The following is a 20023-nucleotide window of genomic DNA, read 5'->3' on the forward strand; positions in this document are numbered from 1 at the left end:
CACACAAAGATGCCAGAAATTTAATGTCAGATTCAGAGGGTCTGCTTACCTGGTTTTGCATGTTCAGCACCTGGCGAAGAGCCAGACACAGAGTAAGTGTTGAGGAAATGTCTTGTGAATGAACAAATCAATGAGTAAATGAATTCTCATAGAGTGACTGTGGTCCCACCGACTCCCATAAAAAATAGGCTCTATCTGGGACTTCCCCGGTGGTCCAGTGTGTAAGACTCCGTGCTCCCAATTGCAGGGGGCCCGGGTTCAGTCCCCGGTCAGAGAACTAGATCCCACGTGCATGCTGCAACTAAGAGCCCACATGCTGCAACTAAAAGATCCCGCATGCCGCAACTCAGACCCAGTGCAGCCAAGATAATAAATAAATAAATAAATTTTTTTTTTTTTTAATAGGCTTTATCTGTCCATGGAAAAGAAGTACCAGTAGCATAAGTGTTCTTGTCCCTTCTTCCTTAAAGCTCAAGGCTATTTGTCTCCACCATAGATGCTGGAAGTTTGAATCACCAGGTCGTAGGAATGTACAGTTTTAATTTCAACAGAGTTGCCAAATTGCTCCCCAGAGACTTTGCCCTGGTTCCCACGCATGCTCACGTGGGTGAATCTCCCAGTTTCTCTGAGCCTCTGTTCCCCAGTAGGTAAACGGGGGGTAGTAATGCTCACTTGCAGGGTGCAGCAGGTGAAAGGTAGTGCTGTGAGGAGGCACCTAGCACAGGTCTGGGAAGGTCAGAGCTGACCAACGAGGTGCAGCCGTTGTTCCTTCATCCATGACATCTGCCAAACCAGCCCAGCTCTTGTCCTCGAGAAGCTTGGCTCTCTTGGGGACACACTGGCTTGCCTTAGAGCAGCCGGAAGGACAAGGACCTGGCTGGGGAGGTCAGAGCCGAGGTAAGCCTTGAGCTGATTGACCACAAGTTGGCACTTGCGAAGTGGACAAGGTGAGGAGGGTGCAATTCTGTGTAGACCTTCAGCGTGTCCTGGGAATGGGAGGCCTGGAGTGGGACAGGCATGGGAGTGGAGGGCAGGGAGGCCTCGGAGGGTAGAGTTGGCCAGAACGGGGGAGCTTGGATTGATCCTGAAGCTTTGGGAGCCAGCTGGGTTCTAGGCATTGAGGATGCAACAGCTAAGGATGCAGAAGAGCCCCCAGCTCTCAGCGGGCACAGACAGGTCCAGTGGAGGGAGGTGGCAGTTAGCAGACTAACAAACAAATGAAGGGATATGAGGCCGTGATGGTGCAGCAGAGGGAACAGCCTGGAGGAGAGCAGCATCCAAGTGAGCCTAGCAAGCTCTGGGGGAATGTCCACTGTACACGGCAGAGTGAGGGGGAGGCAGCCAGGTGCGGGGGTGGGGCAGGCTCATGCCCCTCCCCACCTGAGCCTAGCGATGAGATGGGCCTTGTGGGCTCCTGCGGCCCTTCTGACCCTGAAGTGACGTGGGGCAGGTACTTGCGTGTCCAAGAACTCAGCCCCTCTGCCTTTGGTTCTGGGCTCCCTGTGTAGCAGGGTATGTTCATCCATCTTCTCAGCTGCCTATTTGTTCTCTTCTTCCACGTTTCAGGGCGCCTGGGCCCAGGTGGTTAACACACTGCCCTGCCCGGGGACAGAGGCGGCCAAGACAGTGCAGCTACTCAAACAGAATCTCGTGGTGCGAGGGGCCATGTGCTGCACGCAGGACAGGAGTGTTTCGCACTGTGTTCCGAGGTGGCTCCTTACATTCTGGGGGTTAGGAATCATGCCGAGAGATTTCTCTCTGGAGGAGGGATATGTTCGCAGCAGACAGCTCTGGCAGTGGGCTGCGATGCTGCAAGGAGGGTTGCTCTGAAGCTTGCGAATTTTGCTGGGAGGCTCACCTTTCCTGGTGAGCCAAAGGCACAGGTGACAGTGTGAACGGCCAGGGTTTCCTTAGTCTCTTCTGTGTCAGTGCCTGGTAGGCAGGATCCCTCGCTTCTTCCTCATCACGTGGGGGACCCTGGGGGCCTAGTGGCAGTGGGGAGTGGCTGGCCTGAGTCCTCGCCATTTTTGCTGTCAGGTCTGGCCCCAGACTCTTTCCCTGGACTGCTCAGGTATGCTGAGCCCCACCTGGTCCAGGTCTGGTGCCGTGATGACCCATCCACTCTGAAGCCTCTCCTACCCCGACCAGCGTAGGCAGGAGCTTCTGGAGCCCACACACACCTCTCAGGGGCTGCGGGTGTTCCAGGCCACTACTGAGGCCAGTTTACTCACAGGAGCCCCTCCCGTTTCTCACCTCCTGCTAGAGCCACCTTGGGAGGGGACTCTGCTCTTGCAATGTGGTCTCCTCTTAGGGTCCAAGTGGGGAGCAGGATCCGTAGCTCTCAGGGTCTGTGCTTGACCCTAAAGGTGTGTGGCAAGCAGCAGCAGGGGTGAGGGGCCATACCCCTGGGTCTGACTTCCTGCCTCTCCTCAGCCTCCTCCCCTAGCCTACATCAACCAGGGCAGTTGCTTCTCCCCTGTCCCCCTCCCCAGGGACCTCCCAGGTGCCATGGCCCCCCTCCCCATGGTGGCATTTTCCCTCTTTCTTTCCTTGGGTCACATGGTGATAGGGAAGCAGAAGAATATGAATTATAGGAGGGACAAAAACTCATTGTTTTTTCAAATGACATTCTGGTGCCCAGTTGCTCACACCACAGGGGTGGGGTCGTGCTCACAGGCTCTGAGACATGGATGGGGTGGGGGGGCCGGTGAGGATGCCACGAGGTGTCGCCACCAGGGGCCTCCCTGAAGTGCTTGCTCTGGAGGAGACTCCAAGCCAGCCCCTCAGGGCTCTGGTCAGGGAGGGCTGAGGAGCTCATGGGTGACATCCCAGGGCTCTCCAGGGCCAGGGCCGCTGCCAACAAGAATCAAGATCCCTGCCTTCTCTCTGCTCCTTCCTGTCAGTGCCCTCCAAACTGGCCTTGGGGGGATGGTGGGCTCTAGCCTTTGGCCTCAGATGAGTCATTCTGTGTCCTGCGGCCTCAGCAGGGTCCGTCCTTCCCTGTTCCGTGGCATTAGCCCTTTCTGATGAGTTCTCGGATGGTGAGTGGGAAGGTTGGGCCCCAAGTGTTGGTGTGGCTGTTGGTTACCCTGTGGTGGAGCTGGCAGGGAGAACCCCAGGTCTGGGTCACACACGGATACCTGGTGAGTCCCAGCATGGGCTCTGGAAAACAGCCTGGCTGTGCACTGCAATCTAGGCAGGCCTTTCCCTGTGGCCCTGAGGAGAGCCCAGGGTGGGCCCAGAGAAAGGACTCAGGGTATTTGACCCTCTGTCATTTGATGACAGCTCTACTGAGTCTGTGCTGTGTGCCTGGGATTTGCTGGATGCTTTAAATATAGTGTTGAGGTCGGTCCTCGATACAGCCTGAGGGGCTAGAACTAGTATTGCCTCCATTTCACAGATGAGGAAACTGAGGCTCAAACAGGCAAAGTACCAAGCCCAAGTCACAGGGTAAGAGGGTGGCCGAACCCACCCTGGAACCCATGCAACGTGATGAAGTGACGAGGTGTGGGCAGCTTCTTGGAAGTAATCAGCGCCAACATGGGCAGTTGTTTAAGGCAGCTTTGTTCCTTCATTTGCACAGTAAACATTTGTTGAGCCTCCACCTAGATTCTGGTGATCGACCTACTTGCCTGGGGGTGGAGGAGCCCGTCCCCACCCTGGGGACCTGCAGAGATGTCCCCAGGGCCAGGAGAGTGTGGCCTCATGCAGGATTGGGGACTGAACGGTTTCACCTTCGTGAGAGGAGTCACAGTGGGGGTCCTGGGGGCTGAAGAAGGGGCTCCACCTGCCTCCCATTTTTGTGCACAGTACGACCTTAGTAATTCCTGTCCTGCCCATTTGCATTTCGTGACAGTTTGATATTTTGAGCAGAGGCCAGAGTCGTGTTTGTTCTTGCTTTGCCTACGAAGCATTTGCTGAGAAACGAGTGGTAAAGAAGATCTGCAAAGGGAATGTTTATTCTCACAATGAGACTGGGCTTTTGCAGTCCCGTTTATGTGTCATGAGATGCACACGAATGAAAATACTCACTGGAAGCCCGCAGACTTTCTGCCCCAGGTTCTACAGCACTTTCTTCACCTCCACCTCCACCGTGGCGGTCCAAGCCTTCTCCTGGGGGGTCAGAGAGACCAGCCTTCTTCCCAGTTATGTCAAGGGTTCCTGGAGAAGCCACAAAGCAAAACGGGCTATGTGCCTACCTCCTGAGGCCTCACGACAGACTCCTCCAGGCCTGGCTTCTCCCCGCAGGGTGCTCGGGCTCCTTCTTAGTTACCAAAGCTTGACTCAAGGGAAGAGGTGGTAACTTTCCTGAAAGTTGGGCGTAAGGGTTGGGAACCCAAACAGCCTCTCTGCCCCTGCCTGCCTCAGTAGGAGCCCCAAGACCTGGACCAGCCCCCTCTGTCCTGACCTGTCCCTCCACCCTGGCAGGGTAGAAAGTCACCTCTGCCCAGCAGCCTCAGGGCACCTGCCAGGGCTCACAGGTCGCCCAGGGCAGAACTCTGCCACAAAGAAAGCAAACTTTTACATTATCATGCAGAGCCTGTGTCCTTCCTTATTGTCTATTCCAGAACAGAAACTTGGCTGCATCTTTGCATAAGCAAAAGGCGCATTACGATGTATTTCCCCAAACAAGAGAGCTCTTGGCCTCTCTGCACAGAGAAGGGCTGCGGCTTTGAACCTTTTCCCCAAGGTTTAAAGATTCTAGGATCAATTTCTCAGACAGGGCTCAAGGACGTTGTCCCTACTTCCCCTCCTCCTGCGGTCTGGGCAGAGGTGAGCACACAGGCCTCGGGAGGGCAGGTGGGGGTGGGGAGGCACTTGGGCACTTAGCTGGGTCTTTGATCATTAATGATCAAAATGTCACACATTTTGCCCATTTCCTCTTGTTGCACGTTTACCAACGTTATTCACTCATTCACCCATTCAGAACTCTTTACTGAGCACCTACTGTGTGCTTGACACTGCTAGGGACACAGCAGTGACTGAGGAGGAGGGGTGCCTCCACATCAAGTGCATAGTCCAGTCTGGGAGCAACTACTTTAAGAGCTCACTTTGAACAGGGGACAGTCGTGCTGGGGGAGGAGGATGAGAAACCAGAGGGCACTGCAAGTGCAAAGGCCCTGAGGTAGGGATGGGCTCCCTGCATAAGGAGCTCACAGGGCAGTGACTGGACCATGGTGAGCAAGGTGAGGGCAACCTGAGAAGTGGGAGCAGGGCTTTGATTTTATCCCAGTTGCAGTGGGAAGGCCCTGTGGTGGGGGTAGGGGGAGGGTACCAAGGTGGTAACTGCCCTCCTCCTTTGAAATACATCGATTGCTCTTTGTTTTTTCAAATGCTCTTGTATTTCAAGAATTCAGAGGCTGGAGAGGGAACTCCAGGTATGAACCATCGCACAAGCAGCAGGAGAGGGCAACTGGCTTCCGAGAAGGCAGAGCTGTCAGGAGTGAGGGTTCCTGGAGGAAAGTAGCTGAAGTGGAGCTCAGAGAAGCCAGCCAGGACCAGCTTAGAGAGGGCCCCAAGTGCCAGGCTGAGGGCTGAGGCCTGTTCCTGAAGGCACCGGGGAGCCATTGAGGGTTTCAGGCAGAGGAAGCAGGAGGTCAGACCTTTTCTGAGTGGCAACCATCGTGAAGAATGATGCGTGGGGGGGACACGAGGTGGGAAGCTGCTGCTCCCTTGTCTGCCTGTGGAGGAGATGGAATGGGAGTCAGGGGAGGAGGGGGAGTTGGGAGGGAGATGTTTGGAAGCTGCCTTCTGTCTTTGTGGCTCTTTGTGCCATGTCTGTTAGCTCTCTGCTTGGCGGAAATGTTGTAGCTGTGTCCCTATTATGGAGGCAAGTGTTTTACTGGGCATCTTACTTATTCCCGGGGGTCTCTCTACACCACAGTGGGCCCTGCTGGCTTCTGGCCTCACCGGCAGCATCCTGTGGAGAGTGGGCTGCAGCTGGCCTCAGGGGGCTACGGCAATTTCACAGCCCCCTGAAAAGTTGGCGTGGCCCTGGCGGGGCAGGGCAGGGCCCACTCCTCAGCAGAGCCGGCCTCTTCCACGGCCCACAAGCCCTGCATTCTGCCCTTTCTGTTCCTGATGAGTTGCAACGTGGGGATCGGGAGCCAGACACCAGAGGGGAACCCGTTTGCAGGTGGGGGGATTCTGCCACTCCACCGTAATGAGCAAGAAGACGTCCCAGGCCACCTGGTCACCGTGGGGGTCCCACCTGCTTGGGAGGGGGCTGCGAGGGGCCGGGCCTCAGGTGAGGCCACCGGGAGGGCTTGTGAGTGGGAATCCAGGTTGGGGACCACCCAGAAGGTCCAGCAGCTGCCAAGAGGTGCCTGTGCTGTAGAGCGAGGCTGGGGCACACCCAGCTCGAAGCCCTTCCTCCCTAAGAGGAGCAAACTGTGTGCAGCTGTGTCCCTGTGTGGACGGGCAGAGGTTTCCTAGGAGAAAACAGTGAAAGGTGCACCACAGTGGCAGGCTACCAGGGAGGGCAGGGCTGGGGCATCTCGAGAGCAGGCCTGGCCTCCTTGCTGGCTATCTGCTGGGTGTGCTCCAGAGGTGCCTTGTCTAGCTCCTCAGTAGTCCTGGAGGCCCAGTTGGTCTCTGAGGCCAGAGTCGGGGTGCCCAGCCCAATTGACAGGAGCTGGTGGCTGATGGGCAGCTCAGAAGACAGAGCTTCCCCAGCTGGGCCCTCGCTCAGCAGCCTGACATCCCCTGGCTCTGACTGCCTGGCCCTCACCCCCAGCAGGAGGTGGGCCTCTGCCTCGCAGAGTCCAGCGCCTGATGGTGGGGATCCTAGGGTTCTGGCGCCCTCCTGTCTCTCGAATCAGGAGTCAGGGTCAGGCCTGCCCAGCATCCAAGAAGGACACAAGACCCCTTACCCGAGACGAGAGTGGCCACCATCAGCCCCAGTGGTGGGACCAGGAGAACAGGAGGATCCTGGGCCCCGATGGGCAGGGTCTGGGCCAGGAACTGAGAAGAAGCCCTGCATATCCTTCCTCCCTTGGGGACCAGCCTCAGCTTCCTCATCTCTCAGGAGGGGCTGACACCCCTCCTTCTGGCCTCAAAGGGCATAAAATGAGGTAATTCTTTGAACTCAGCCCCAATTCTTTCCAAATAACAATCTATCCTGCCACTGTCCCTGGATGCCCTAGGCATAGCTAGCTGGGAGCCGGACTCCATTTCGGCTCTCTGAAGCCACCCTTCCTTCACAAGAACCTGTCCCCTCCCAGATCCCAGAGAGCAGGTTCAAACTCTCTCTGTTTTCCTCTTCTTCCCAAACATCTGGGCTGTTTTTACCCTCTCTGCCCCGCCCCGGCCCCCCACTCGAAGCATGACCTGAGAGTCAGAGTTGAAGGGAGTAAAGTAAAGCTGGCCATTCACTCCTGTCTCTCTCCCCTCTCTCCTCTCCTGCCCGCCCTCCCCCAACCCAACCCCCCATGCAGCAGGACCTCCCTGTGTCACTGCCTTCTTCCTTTCTACACCACGACTTTCAGTCAAACTCCATGAGCCAAATTGGCGAGGCTCTGCTTATGAGAGGTAAAGCGATACCTTGGAGACAAAAAAATCCTCTCTCTTAAGAAAAAGTAGTTTTTAGGGCTATTGTCTCACTGTGGACCAAAAAGTCTAGTTTGACCCTCAAAAGTGGGCAAGGACCTCCATGTTTAGGGGGTGTGCACTCGGTCACCGTGACCTCATGGGGGGCTGCGGGGCGATATGACTTAGCAGCAGTGACTAATACAGTTTTCCTGTTTCTACCAACATCATTCCATCATGCATGTGCGGAAGTCTAGTCCTCACAAAGCTTTGTGACATGGGGACTGTCATTCTTATTGTACAGAAGGGAAGGCCCGGCAGGGGTGAGTTGGCAGAGCCTCCCAGGGCTCCACCTTGTCAGCTGCAGGTGTCACCTTGTCTGGCAGGTGGCTCTCAGTGCCAGCGTCCACCCTCTCCAGACTCATGCACCAAGTCACAGTGACCATCCCGTAGGTCTATCAGTCGTCCCTTCCCTGCAGGAAAGCCAGATTGGGGAAGAGAAACAAATTATAATTGGGAGGTAGATATAATTTTATATATATATATATATAAAATTATAATTATAATTGGAAGGTAGATCTGTGGGCATGAGGCTTCCGGCAGGGGCCGCACTTAGGGCTGGCTGGTGGCCTCCCTGGACCCCGCCATGCACATTAGCTCTGCCTTCCCATTGGTGCCGTCTCAACACACAGCAAAGGTGACAGTAGCCAACAGGCTCCTTGTCTAGCATGCCCCATGTGCCTTCCTGTCCCATCCATCACGAATTGATTTTCCTTGCTAACTCTCAGATTTCCCAAAGGGTTTTCTTACTGTTTATAGGTAGCAATTACCATTGCTCAGATAGAGATTCTAAAAGCTGGGATTCAGGGGGAGTATGGCACTGGCCTGAGATAACAGAGTGGGCTCTGGGAGGCATGCTTGTCAGGGTCTGCCCTCAGAAAGGGTAGGTCAGCAGCCTCTGGGCTCGGTCTGCATACAGGGAGGGGTTGCATGGCCAGTTCGTGCCTCTCCACTGAGTGATGGTATGAGCGGATCGGTTCTTTTGACGAGTGGGTCCTGAGTATCTGCTGCGTGCTGCTGCGTGCTGGAGACATGCAGGGAAAATGCAGGTGGCCAGGCAACTCACAGTCCCGTTGGGGACACAGAGAGCTCAGGAAGCAATGGACCCTGGTGCTCGCTGGGAAGCAGATCAGACCTGGGGGCCCTTCCAGGAGGAAGCAGTCACGAGGCTGGGCCTCCAGAAGAGTAGGGTTTTGTCAGGAAGCGAACGAATGAAGTGGGTGGCACTGAGGCGGCCGTTCCAGGTAAGACCCTGATAGCGTGTGAGGGTGGGAAGGAAGGCTTTGTCGGCCCTGAGCCCAGGGTTAACCTGACCAGTGTTTCCAGAAAGTCATGCTGGCTGTGCTGTGGGGAAGGGAGGGTTCCTTACCTTTCTTGTGCAGTGGACCCCTTTGACATCTGGTGAGGCCCGTGGGCACCTGCACCAATAATGTTTGTAAATGTAAAAAATAAAATACATGATAACAAAGAGTGAAGAAATACAAATGAAGCCAATAGTATGAGCCGCAGTTATCAAAACAGAACACAGAAAGCACCTTTGTGATATAGTAATATCTGTTCTTAATTAACACATTAAAAATTAGGTCTGGTGGTGTGTCTAAAATGACCCCCCTTTCCAAGTTGTGATGAATGTAGACAACATTTCACAACCACCAGCAGCAACTGAGGAGTGATTTCTGCCAGTGACAGTCCCGGCATTGCCCCTGCCACTGGGGTCTGTGGCCTGTGTTCACCCTTGAAGGAAAGGCCATGTTGCATTTACAGTGGTCAGTGTCCCCATCCCAGTGTAGGCTCCAGGTGGAGAATCCCTGAGTTGGTGGGGAGGGGGGGCGCTGCTGAGGAGAGAGTGGCAATATCCTGGCAGCGGTTGGGTTGACTGTAAGGGGAGCAGGAGGAGTACAGGGAAAGGAAGGGATGGATTCAGAGTTGATGGTGATGCCTGGGTATAAAATGTGGCAAAGAGGAAGGAGTGGGGCTGGGTCCCAGGGTTCTGGCCTGGGGCCTAGCTGGGTGGTGATGCCATCTGCAAAGCCAGAGCTGGTCCTTGGGCCTGTAGTTTCTGCTGACACGTCCCTGATTGTCTTTCAGGTCAATGAAATTTATCACGATGAGTCCTTGGGGGCCCACATCAATGTCGTCCTAGTGCGGATAATCCTGCTGAGCTACGGGAAGGTGAGTGGGCACTGCAGCCTGGTGCCTTCCAGACACACCAGAGCCCCCGCCTCTGTGGGATGAATGGGGCTCTCCACTGAGGTGCAGGCCTCCTATAAAAGACTTTGTGTTGGCCAAAACCACCCTGCGTCTCCCTGGCTGCCCTGTGGTTCCTACAAGAAACAAAGAGCTTGCGAGCCACGCCTACTCTCCTTTCAGCCTCACTCCTTTTAAAATTTAGGTTTTTTTTCTTTAAGAAGAAAAATTTTATTTCAAACAGGTTCAGTGGTATGTGCGCTACAGCAAAGGCTGGTTGTAGCAGTTTCTTTTCAAACCTGTGCTGATGTATAAATTAGACATTATTTGGGAATGATTAATTTCTGGTAAAATGTAGATTCAATCCAACATTATGTCAATTTTTACATTTATTGTAGACCCTATTTTAGTACTAGAGGTTAAATTTTCATCACCAAAAAATGAGAATAACCTTACAGCTACCCCTAAGGTAATGAGCTATGCAATTAATTCCTCACTATTGCTTTGAAAATATACCCCTAGGTTGTTAAGAGAAATTCCAACTCCATCCAAATCTATTATTTAATTCTTCAGTCATCATCTACTGTTGGCTTGATTGTCACGCCTCTTCTTATTTGACCCCAGCCAATGGAACACCAGTGTTTCTCAACTCTTTGGCTAAGGGCATTTTTTTCTCCTACTTCTGTGCACACAGGATTAGTCAAATTGATTTAGCCCAAATCAGACTTGACTGCACTAACTCTTCCTCCTGTCCACAGGGATCCTATGTTCACCATAAGCACTTCATTCTTAGACAGCTTTTGCACTTTTGCTGCTTTCTTGTCTCCTTCAGTGCATACACCTAGAAGCCGTCTAAGCAGGAAATAGGAAATTTCCAGTTCTGTGAGGATTTCAGGTAAAGCTCCAACTGCGCCATTCTGTCAGCCCGGCACAAAGTGGGGTCAATTTTTGTTCCAACTCCAATAAGACCTCCTGGAGCAGCATACTGAAGATCATTAAGCTCTGCGAAAAGCGACACAATTTTGGAAAAGATGGGTTTACACATGAGTTTTCCTTCACTATCTTTGGAAACAATACCAGGTCTGACTTGTCTCTCCTGGCCCACCTTTAATACTCCTTTTAGAATACTGCCACCAGCTCTACCCCCGCTTAAGGTCATCAACCTCACAGCCAGGTTTGTTGACATCAAAGTATCTAATAACAATAAGTCGGGGTTCTGAAGTAAAGTCTCTTGGGGGTACTGGAATTTTCTTTACTAGGTACTCGCAGACAACTTCAGTATTGTATTTTAGCAGAAATTGGAGTAATAGGAGCTCCGTCTGCTACTGTACTTTCTACAGACGCAAGAGTCTGTTCATACTGTTCTTTAGCCTGGCTTTCTTTTACCAAATCAATTTTATTCTGTAGAATCAAAATATGCTTCAGTTTCATGATTTCAATAGCAGCCGGGTGTTCAGCAGTCTGAGGCTGAGGACAAGACTCGTTACCAGCTATCAGCAGAAGAGCTGCATACATCACTGTGGCACCGTTCAGCCTAGTAGCCTTCAAAATATCATGGCCAGGACAGTCAACAAAGGAAACACGTCTGACTAATTTGAAGTTCCCTTTGGTCCCTGGAAGGTCTGTAGGAAACTCATCAGGTGTACTGCTTCCACGGGATCTATAACATTCTGGCCGAGGACAACTTGGGTCGTCAAGTTTATATATCTTAGCATTAGCATAGCCAAGTCTGATTGTAATATTTCTTTCTAGTTCATTTTTGAACCTGACAGTGTGAACTCCAGAAATAGCCTTTACAACCCTAGATTTCCCATGAGCTACGTGACCAATTGTACCTATATTAATTGTGGACTGTCTGCTGATAACTTCATGCGAAAGTGGCATCAACTTGGTAACATCCAAAGTATTGAGATCTTGTCAAAAAAAGTGCGGCTGCCCTAAAGTCACACCAGCCTCGCCCCCCCTCCCCACCCCGCTATCCTTCCTGGAGGCTAAAATTTAAAATTTGTTATTATTCAAGTTTGGTGAGACCAACAGATCAGGAGGTGAATTCCATGATTTTTTACCCACAGTTTCTGGCCATGCAGGGCCGCATGGGGAAACACCATGGTTGGTCAGGAGGCCTAGGGAAGGAGAGGGAAACTGTGGGCGAGCACCTATATTGTGGTTTCCTCAGGAAGGACCAGGTGAGGTGGGGTAAGCAGGCTTAGGATTGGCCAGTGTGAATAATTTTCAGCAGGCTCTGGAGCATTGGGGCTGCCCCTAGTTGTCTGGTACCTGGCCGTAGTGATTTGCACAGGGGATAGTGGGCTGGAGTGTGAGAGCCCAATGAAGTAGGTGGCTGGGGGTGTGGGCTCTGAATTGGTTGGTTTGCATTTGAAGAGCATATGATCCAGAATGAGTTGTTTACTCTCTCTAGGAATTGGCTGACCCTGGGAGGAACAGTTCCTCCCAGGTCAGCAAGGCCCTGGATGTCAAAGCATCAGAAACAACCCATGTCCTCCTCTTCTCATGCCACGTAGCTGCTGTTCTAACTGAGCAGTCTTGCCCTTCTTACTTCCCTTTGTTGTCAAACTTGGAACCGTCTTTCCTAGCAGCATGCACGGGTCTATGCACCAGGATTAGAAAGCCCCCAGGCACAAAGACCTGAGATGGAAAAATAAGGGGGTACCTGAAAGGAGAGCTGGTGAGGAAGGAAGGAGCCCCATGGTGCCGGCCAGTGTGGACAGAGCAAGTGCCTGTGCCAGGCAGCTCGGGAACACTTTACATGAAATTATCTCACTTCGTCCAAGGACAGATGGGGTGGTGGAGCTATGAGGATCCCACTTCACAGATAAGGATACTGAGGTTTAAGGCAGTTCAGTGGCATGAGTAACCAGTGGTATTTGGCTCCTAAGGAGTCCAGCTTCTCACCCTGGCAGCCAAATTCTGGAGTCCGTGGTCTGACCCCGCGCAGTATGAAGAAAGTCAAGTCATAATAAGATGAGGCACATCAGGCATAGTAAATTATGCGAAGGGTTAACTCCTCTACTCAGAGAGAATTTCAGTCTTACAAAATAAAATCGAACTGCACACAATGTACAAGGCCTGCAGTACAGAAATGACAATGAAGGACTTTATGGCTGGTCAAATTCCAGGAACAGTGGACCTTGAGCCCACTCTTCCTACCCTGGGAAGTGTGTCACTCTAAAGTGATGGAAGCTACCACAGTGAGAATAGCAGTCATGGTCCTTCATGCCCCATGGAGAACATAAAGTATACCAAAGCGGACGGTCAGATCAAGGGAGAAATTTGCAAAAACCTTACTGCAGGAGTCTTTCATACCCTTTTCAAAACCTTTAGCAGATCACATTTTAAAAGGCATAGGAGTTTCCCCTACCTCCAGTATCCTTGTTACTTAAAAAAAAAAAAAAAAAAAAAAAACCCTTCCAGTTTAGAGTTTCCCCTACCTCCAGTATCCTTGTTACTTAAAAAAAAAAAAAAAAAAAAAAAAGCCTTCTCAGTTCAAGCCTTCTTTAATAAGTTATTCGGTCATTTATAGCCAATAACAAATTTTCATGATTTTTAAGAGACAGTATCCCTGCGTTGATATCTTCTATCTAGAGCTGCACTGTCCAGTCCAGCAGGCACTAGGCACATGTGGCTACTGAGCACTTGAAATGTACTTAGTCCAAATTGAGACGTTCTGTAAGTATAAAACATATGCCTGGTTTCAAAGACTTAGTACAAAAAAAAAAAGGAGAGATGTAAAATGCTTTCTTAATAATTTGATATGAATGAAATAACGTTTTGGATATATTGGAGTAAATAAAATATTTTATTAAAGTTAAAAAAAGGCATAGGAGTTTCAAATAATATAATGGATAAAGTTAAATCAGTAGTTATATCATTTTTTCCCCTTGCCCTATGGAAAAATGTGCCTTCTTTTTGAGGAATCATAGAACACTTAAAAATTACAGAAGTACTTTAGGTCATAAAGAGAATTTTAGTGAATTTTATACAGCATAAATGGTTTGGGCTATTCTCTGACTCAGTGCTCTAAAACTAGGTGGAGGGAAGGGATATATAAAAAGAACAAATCCAGTCTCTTTGAAAAAAAAAATCTCCTAGGAAGAATAATATTAGACCCTCAGTTGCAGACTATTGGGAAAACTAATGAAAACAAGAGTACTACAGATCAAAATCTGTGGGGTGTGGCCAAAGCTGTATTCATAGGCAGGTGCTTTCCAAGATCACACAGAGCGAATGAAAACAAGTTAACCCTGTATTCAGCTCGGTAAGTTAGAGCAGATGTTAACAACCACCCAAAACCAAAAACCTAAAGAAAGTAAAAATAAGGAAATAGTTCAGAAAAAAGCAGAAATCAACATAAAGAAACAATAGGATCAATTGAGAGGAGAGCCTTGGAAAAAGCAAATCTCTGGCATATTCAGTCTAGAAGAAAAGAGAGGAAGCATAAACTAAAAGAAAGAGTGCGTATAATGCAACCCACAGCGGGATGCTTATCCCAGCTGAAGAGAAAGTTTTGGGGGAGGTTGCTGCCCTAGGCAGCTGTTGGGAGATCTCCACCTTGGCCTTCTCCTAATCCCTCGACTCTGACACCCAGTGGTGGTCAATGGAGGAGGAGTGTGCACACCTTCTTCTGCAGGTAAGCAGGCAGGTTTGTGGCATGGCACTGCACTCTGGGCATGCAGACACAGTACACAGCCAGGGAAGGCGGGGGTGGCCCAGGCCCAGTGATACAGTTCCAGCCTCTGTCCTTGGAATGTCCCATGGGACTTTGCCCATCCCCACTGGAGCAGCCATCAACATGTTCACCATCCCTTCCCCTCCTCAGGCCGGGTCCTACCAGTCCCTCCATTCCTGGCCTGAGACCCTCTTAGCATCCTCCAGGGTCTGAGGAATTTTCAGGTGTGTAGTGTGAGGGATGGGCATGATTATATCCAGCCCCCTCCCCACTTTCTACCTCTGGAGAGGGGACATGGGAAACTTCACGTTGTGGGGTAGGAAGGGGAGGAGAGCCACCAAGTGGTCTGGGCACTAAAAAGAAAAATTGGAGAATTGTGCACGGTTAATTGCTTACCAGCACTGGCAAAGCTTTGGCTCTTATTTTGCCTAAAAACTGTCTGTCACCTTCTCCCAGTGTTGATTACTCAATGGAACAAAGCCTTGTTTATTTTAACTACTTCCTGGCAGGCTCTGTGCTAAATTGCCCCCACCCAAAACTGTTTCTTCTTGTTCTTCTTTCCTTAAGTGTCACAGGCAGGTAGAAACCTGGTAGAAACCAGGTAGAAAACCTGAAGGTGAGATTTTGAGAATCTCCGTCAGGGACCTGGATATCCTGGGAAACAAGGATTTCCTGGGGAAATGGGAATATTTCAAAGCTGACTCCAAAAATGTAGAAAATACCACAATAAGCCTCATAACCATGGTGGGAACTCAAATTCTTCTCTGTTTTCAAAGTTATCTTAAAATTACCTCTAAATAGAGAGTCAGATAATCTATTTTTGCCAGTCTGTTCTTATTCATTTACAAGGAATTATTAAGCAAAGATAATGCAATACCACATAAACTGTTTCAGAATATATATATATATATATATATATATATGTTCTGAAATCCACCCAATTTATCTTTATAGCCAGCATGATTCCTACACACAAAGCTGCCAAAGGTAGCATATCTAAGACAAAGTACAGACCTGTTTCACTTCTAAAAATAGATGTAAAAATTCCTGAGGCTTTAAGCATTTAATTCAATAATGCATAAAGAGAAACTCTCACCATGATAAAATAGCGTTTATTCTAAGAATGTGATGATTGTTTAATATTAGAAAGTCTGTTCATATAATTCATAACATCCATTTGCCTAATGACAAAGCTCATCATCTAGCAAATACTTTTTTAAAAAATATTTATTTATTTATTTGGTTGCACTGGGTCTTACCGCAGGGTCATGCGCGGCATGTGGGATCTTTAGTTGGGCATGCGGGATCTTTAGTTATGGCATGCAGGATCTTTAGTTATGGCATGCGGGATCTTTAGTTGTGGCATGCGGGATCTTTAGTTGAGGCATGTGGGATCTAGTTCCCCAACCAGGGATCGAACCCAGGCCTCCTGCATTGGGAGCGCAGAGTCTTAGCCACTGGACCATTAGGGAAGTCCTTAACAAATACTTTTTGAGGGTTTTTTTGTGCCAAGCGCTGTGCCGTGTCACTGACGTGGTCTCTGACCTCAGGGGCTGCTCTGGAGCAGAGGTGCAGACAAGGAAACAGTTACAACTGAGGGCTCAGGGACTTGGTCGGGGCAAGGGGGGCAGGCAATCTTATCTAGAGGTTAGGGCAAGCGACTGGAGGCAGTGACTTTTCAGCCGTGGGGAGGGAGTGAAAGGGGGAAAAACCAGCACAGGGAGTGGTGGCTTAGGAGAGGGTGAGTGGCATCAAAGGGAGGGCAGCAGTGAGCTGTCCTGGGGCCGTGGCCACAGGGTGAAGAAAGGAGAGAAGACGAAAGAGAACTTTAGGAGGCCAAACCAGGAGTGGGTGGGTGAATATGGAGGGAAACTGAGTCCGTGCCTTGGGCAACCTGGTAGATGATAATGCCGACCCCTGAGATGGAGAACACGGAGCCGGGGAGAAGTGGCGTGTGGGGAAGAAAGGCAGTGGGCTCAGGGGAGACGTGCTGAGTTTGAGGTGCTTTGTGCCATCCCAGTGGAGATAGCCAGGGAGATGCTGGCATGGGGAACTGGAGCCTGGAGAGAAGAGATGAGCGTCCTTTGCAAAGGCATGGGTGGGGGTGCACAGAGAAGCACACCGAGAAAGAGCCCCAGGGGACTCTGCTGAAGGCACCAACAGGGCAAGGAGTGTGATCAACTCCATAGGAACTGAGAGGGTATCTCATGGTTTTTAAAAGATCTGTGAAACTAGTAACAGATGGTAACATGACAACCCAAATTTTATTTAAAGGTAGAAAAAGAAGCACATTGTTCCTAAAAGTGTTCTGCATAGCTAATTCTCAGGATGTTCATAGATGTTTTCACAGGAGAATAGAGGGGTTCCATGGTCAAATGAGTCTGGGAAATGCTTATAAAACAAAGTAAAACAGGTATTCCTGACAGCAAAATTTCTCAGAGACTTTACTATGAAAATGTGCAGGGTGAATCTCTAGGAGATGGATCAGTATGCATGGTTTCTCCAAACTATTTCTCAACAGAACCCTTTCCCTCATGGAATCAACATTCTACAGAATTTGATTTGGACATGCTGCTCTTATGAAACAGCTACAGTAAAATTGGCAGCAAGAAAGAGACACATAACTTTGTTCCTGAGGTTTTGGAATTCTGGACAATGTCGTATGACATGAAACCAGTATCAGAGAACAGATAAAATTATAATTGTTTGCTAATAATTATGTGCCTGGAAAACCAAAAGAGTCCATCAGAAAACCAAGGAGTTTAGTGACATGGCCAAATATAAGACAATTACACAAAACCCAATAATTTCTGTGTGAACCCACAATGCCCTGGTAGTAAAGATAATAGGGAAATAAAAGTTCCCTTTACGATAGTAACCAAAAATATAAAATACCTGGAATAGCCCTAACAAGACAGCTATAAGACCTACATATAGGAAGAAAATTGCACGTTGTTAATGATAGGAAAAAAATAAAAATAAATGAAGAGACATATGCTGTTCTTTACGGGAACACTGGGTATAGTAGTGATGTTGACTTTTCCCAGATTAATAATTGGAAACTTGATGAAATGATTCTAAGATTCATCTAGAAGCATAAACAGTCAAGAATGGCTGGGAAAACCTTGAAAACCAAGCAAATAAAAAGGATTTACTTCAAACACCTTGTAAAGCAAAAATAATTAAAATATACTATATTTGCATAAGCATTAACAGATCAACTGAATAAAATATATAGCTCTGAAAATACCTCTCGTATAAATAACGTGCAATAAATATAAATGGAATGGTTATAAAGTGTTATAAATAAATCTATGATAAATATAAATTTCATATATAGCAAATTAAATATATCAGATGATAAACATAGGCCAATAAAATTCAACTAGTTAAACCAGACAAATCAAGAAGAAAATATTCATTGTCAAGGACTTCCTAAGCATAAATACAGTAGCAGGGATTGTAAAGAGGAGGATAGATATATTTGAATACTTAAAATATAAAATCATCAAAAAACACAAACAAAGGGCAAACCACAATCAGGAAAAGTATTTGCAATATGGAAAAGATATCCTAATATATGAAGAGCCCTAGGAAAAATAGAATTGGCAATGGACATAAGCAATTAACTGAAGAAAAAATACAAATGGCAAAAAAAGAGAAAACATTGAACTTTACTATTAATCAAAGAAATAAAACGGTTTACCATTTTAAAAGCATCAGCTGTGTTAAGATTAAGATGAGGGATTTACTGCTGGCTTGGGTGAATGCAGCAGTACACTCCTCTGGTAGGAGTATAAATGTGTACACATTTCTGGAAGGAAATGTGACAGTTTGTCATTTCCCTTAAAAATGTTCTTCATGTTTGCCCCCAGCCATTCGTTTCTATGATTCTATTCCAAAGCAGTTAACAGAGCTGTGGATGAAGTTTTAGGAACACGACAAAAGCCATGGCCTTATTTCTAAGTGTAAACAACTGGAAACAATCTAAATTGTCTGCCAATAGGGGTCTAGTTAAATAAACTACAATATGTGTATGTGGTAGATTATTAGACTGCCAATAAATCCCGTTTTCAAAGCATGTTTAAGGGCTTGGGGAAATGGTTACAGCATTGAGTCAAGTTTGTTTGCTTTTTGGAAAAAAGGATATAAGCTTACAGTAGTATGATCTCAATTTTGTTTACAAATGTATACACAGAAGGGACTGAAGGAATACATCAAACGTGAATAGTACTTATCTCTGGGTAGTAGGTGATGGATTTTTATTTTCTTCTTTGTACTTTACTGAATTTTCTTAATTTATCATGATAAGGATGTTTCTTTTATAATCGAAATAGCATTTTTAATAATGGAAAATTTGTTTATATTTTTAAAAAATCATTTAAAAATGGTAGGGTCCAAGTAATTCTGTTTAACTGAATGCTAGCACCTGGGGAAGGATCTCCAGTGGCATGCCACAGGGCTCTGTCATGTCCAACATTTTATTTCTGATTTGAAGGAGGATGTAGAAAGGACTTCATGCTTTTGCTTGGCACCTCTTCTCTGTGGTGGCTTGGAGGCACTTAGAGAGGGATCTGTGTTCTTCTGCCTGGGAACTCTGTCACCTGAGTGTCTGTGGAAACTTTGGGCGAGCTATCTTGGCCTGAGGGAGGATGCAGGCTGCCACAAGTATGTGGCCTTACCTACAGGTGAGGCTGTATTACCTAGGTGTTGCAGGCACCTCCCTCATGGCCATGACCAGTCTGGTCCTTTATGTTCCACCTCGTAGGGAGGGGTTCTGCTTTGCATGAGCCATGTTGGTACCCTCTGAGTCCCCCATAGGCAGAGTGAGGGTAAGGGGAGAGGGCATGGGCCCCATTGTGAGGCTAAGGCCTACTCTTCCAGAGGACAGTATGGGGAGGACGGCAGGCCATGGGGCTGCCTGGAGCCCATGGCCAACAAGATGAGTGGACAAAGCCCACTTGGGCAGTGGAGCAGCTTCAACGAGACCAGGACCAATAGAGTGAGAAGTGAGAGGGCACGGGGGACCAACGACCCCCTCGCCTCCATGACTTCCCACTGGGAAGGAGTTTGGGAATCCATGATGGTGAGGTGACAGGAAGGGAGAATGTGGAGCTGGATGTGTGCTTTCAGAACCGAGTCCAGGCTGCACCCACCGCACCCCAGCAGGGCTCGGCAGACCAGCCTTAGACTTCTGCCGATGACCTCAGAGGTGTCAAGATAAAAGAGGTACCAGGATGTGGAGTTACAGCCTCACATCCATCCCCAGCCCCCGAAGCCTGGCCGGGAAGGACAACATGCTGCCACCCCTCTGCTGTCCCCCAGCCCCCGACGGTAGCGGGGCTGACCGGTCTCCCGTAGCAAAGCCCACCCCACACTCTGCCCACCTTCTCCCACCTCCCCACCCCACCTCTTCTTGGGAAGCCGTGGGGGAGGCTGGCGCCCATCAGGGCCTCTGTGTCCTGGGGGATTCCAGAAAGTTATAGGGCCAGACTTGGTCCTCCTCCAGCGAGTGGCAGGATTGTGAGGGGGCAGTGGAGTCCAGGGTGTGAATCTCACTTT

The 20023-nt window shown here is 49.1% G+C and overlaps 1 protein-coding gene and 1 pseudogene across 1 annotated transcript in view; one reads left to right on the plus strand and one right to left on the minus strand.

Annotated features, from left to right (window-relative positions):
* Positions 1–20023, plus strand: part of ADAMTS2 (ADAM metallopeptidase with thrombospondin type 1 motif 2) — a 241542-nt gene that overhangs the window by 158545 nt on the left and 62974 nt on the right. Inside the window, exon 5 of the mRNA XM_024116347.2 lies at positions 9676–9759. Within this exon, the coding sequence (XP_023972115.1) occupies positions 9676–9759 (84 nt within the window). The remainder of the gene's footprint in view (positions 1–9675; positions 9760–20023) is intronic.
* On the minus strand, positions 9781–11784 carry LOC102987417 (eukaryotic translation initiation factor 2 subunit 3-like; annotated as a pseudogene).

The sequence above is a fragment of the Physeter macrocephalus genome, chromosome 2 (assembly GCF_002837175.3).
Source record: "Physeter macrocephalus isolate SW-GA chromosome 2, ASM283717v5, whole genome shotgun sequence".
Classification (NCBI taxonomy): domain Eukaryota; kingdom Metazoa; phylum Chordata; class Mammalia; order Artiodactyla; family Physeteridae; genus Physeter; species Physeter macrocephalus.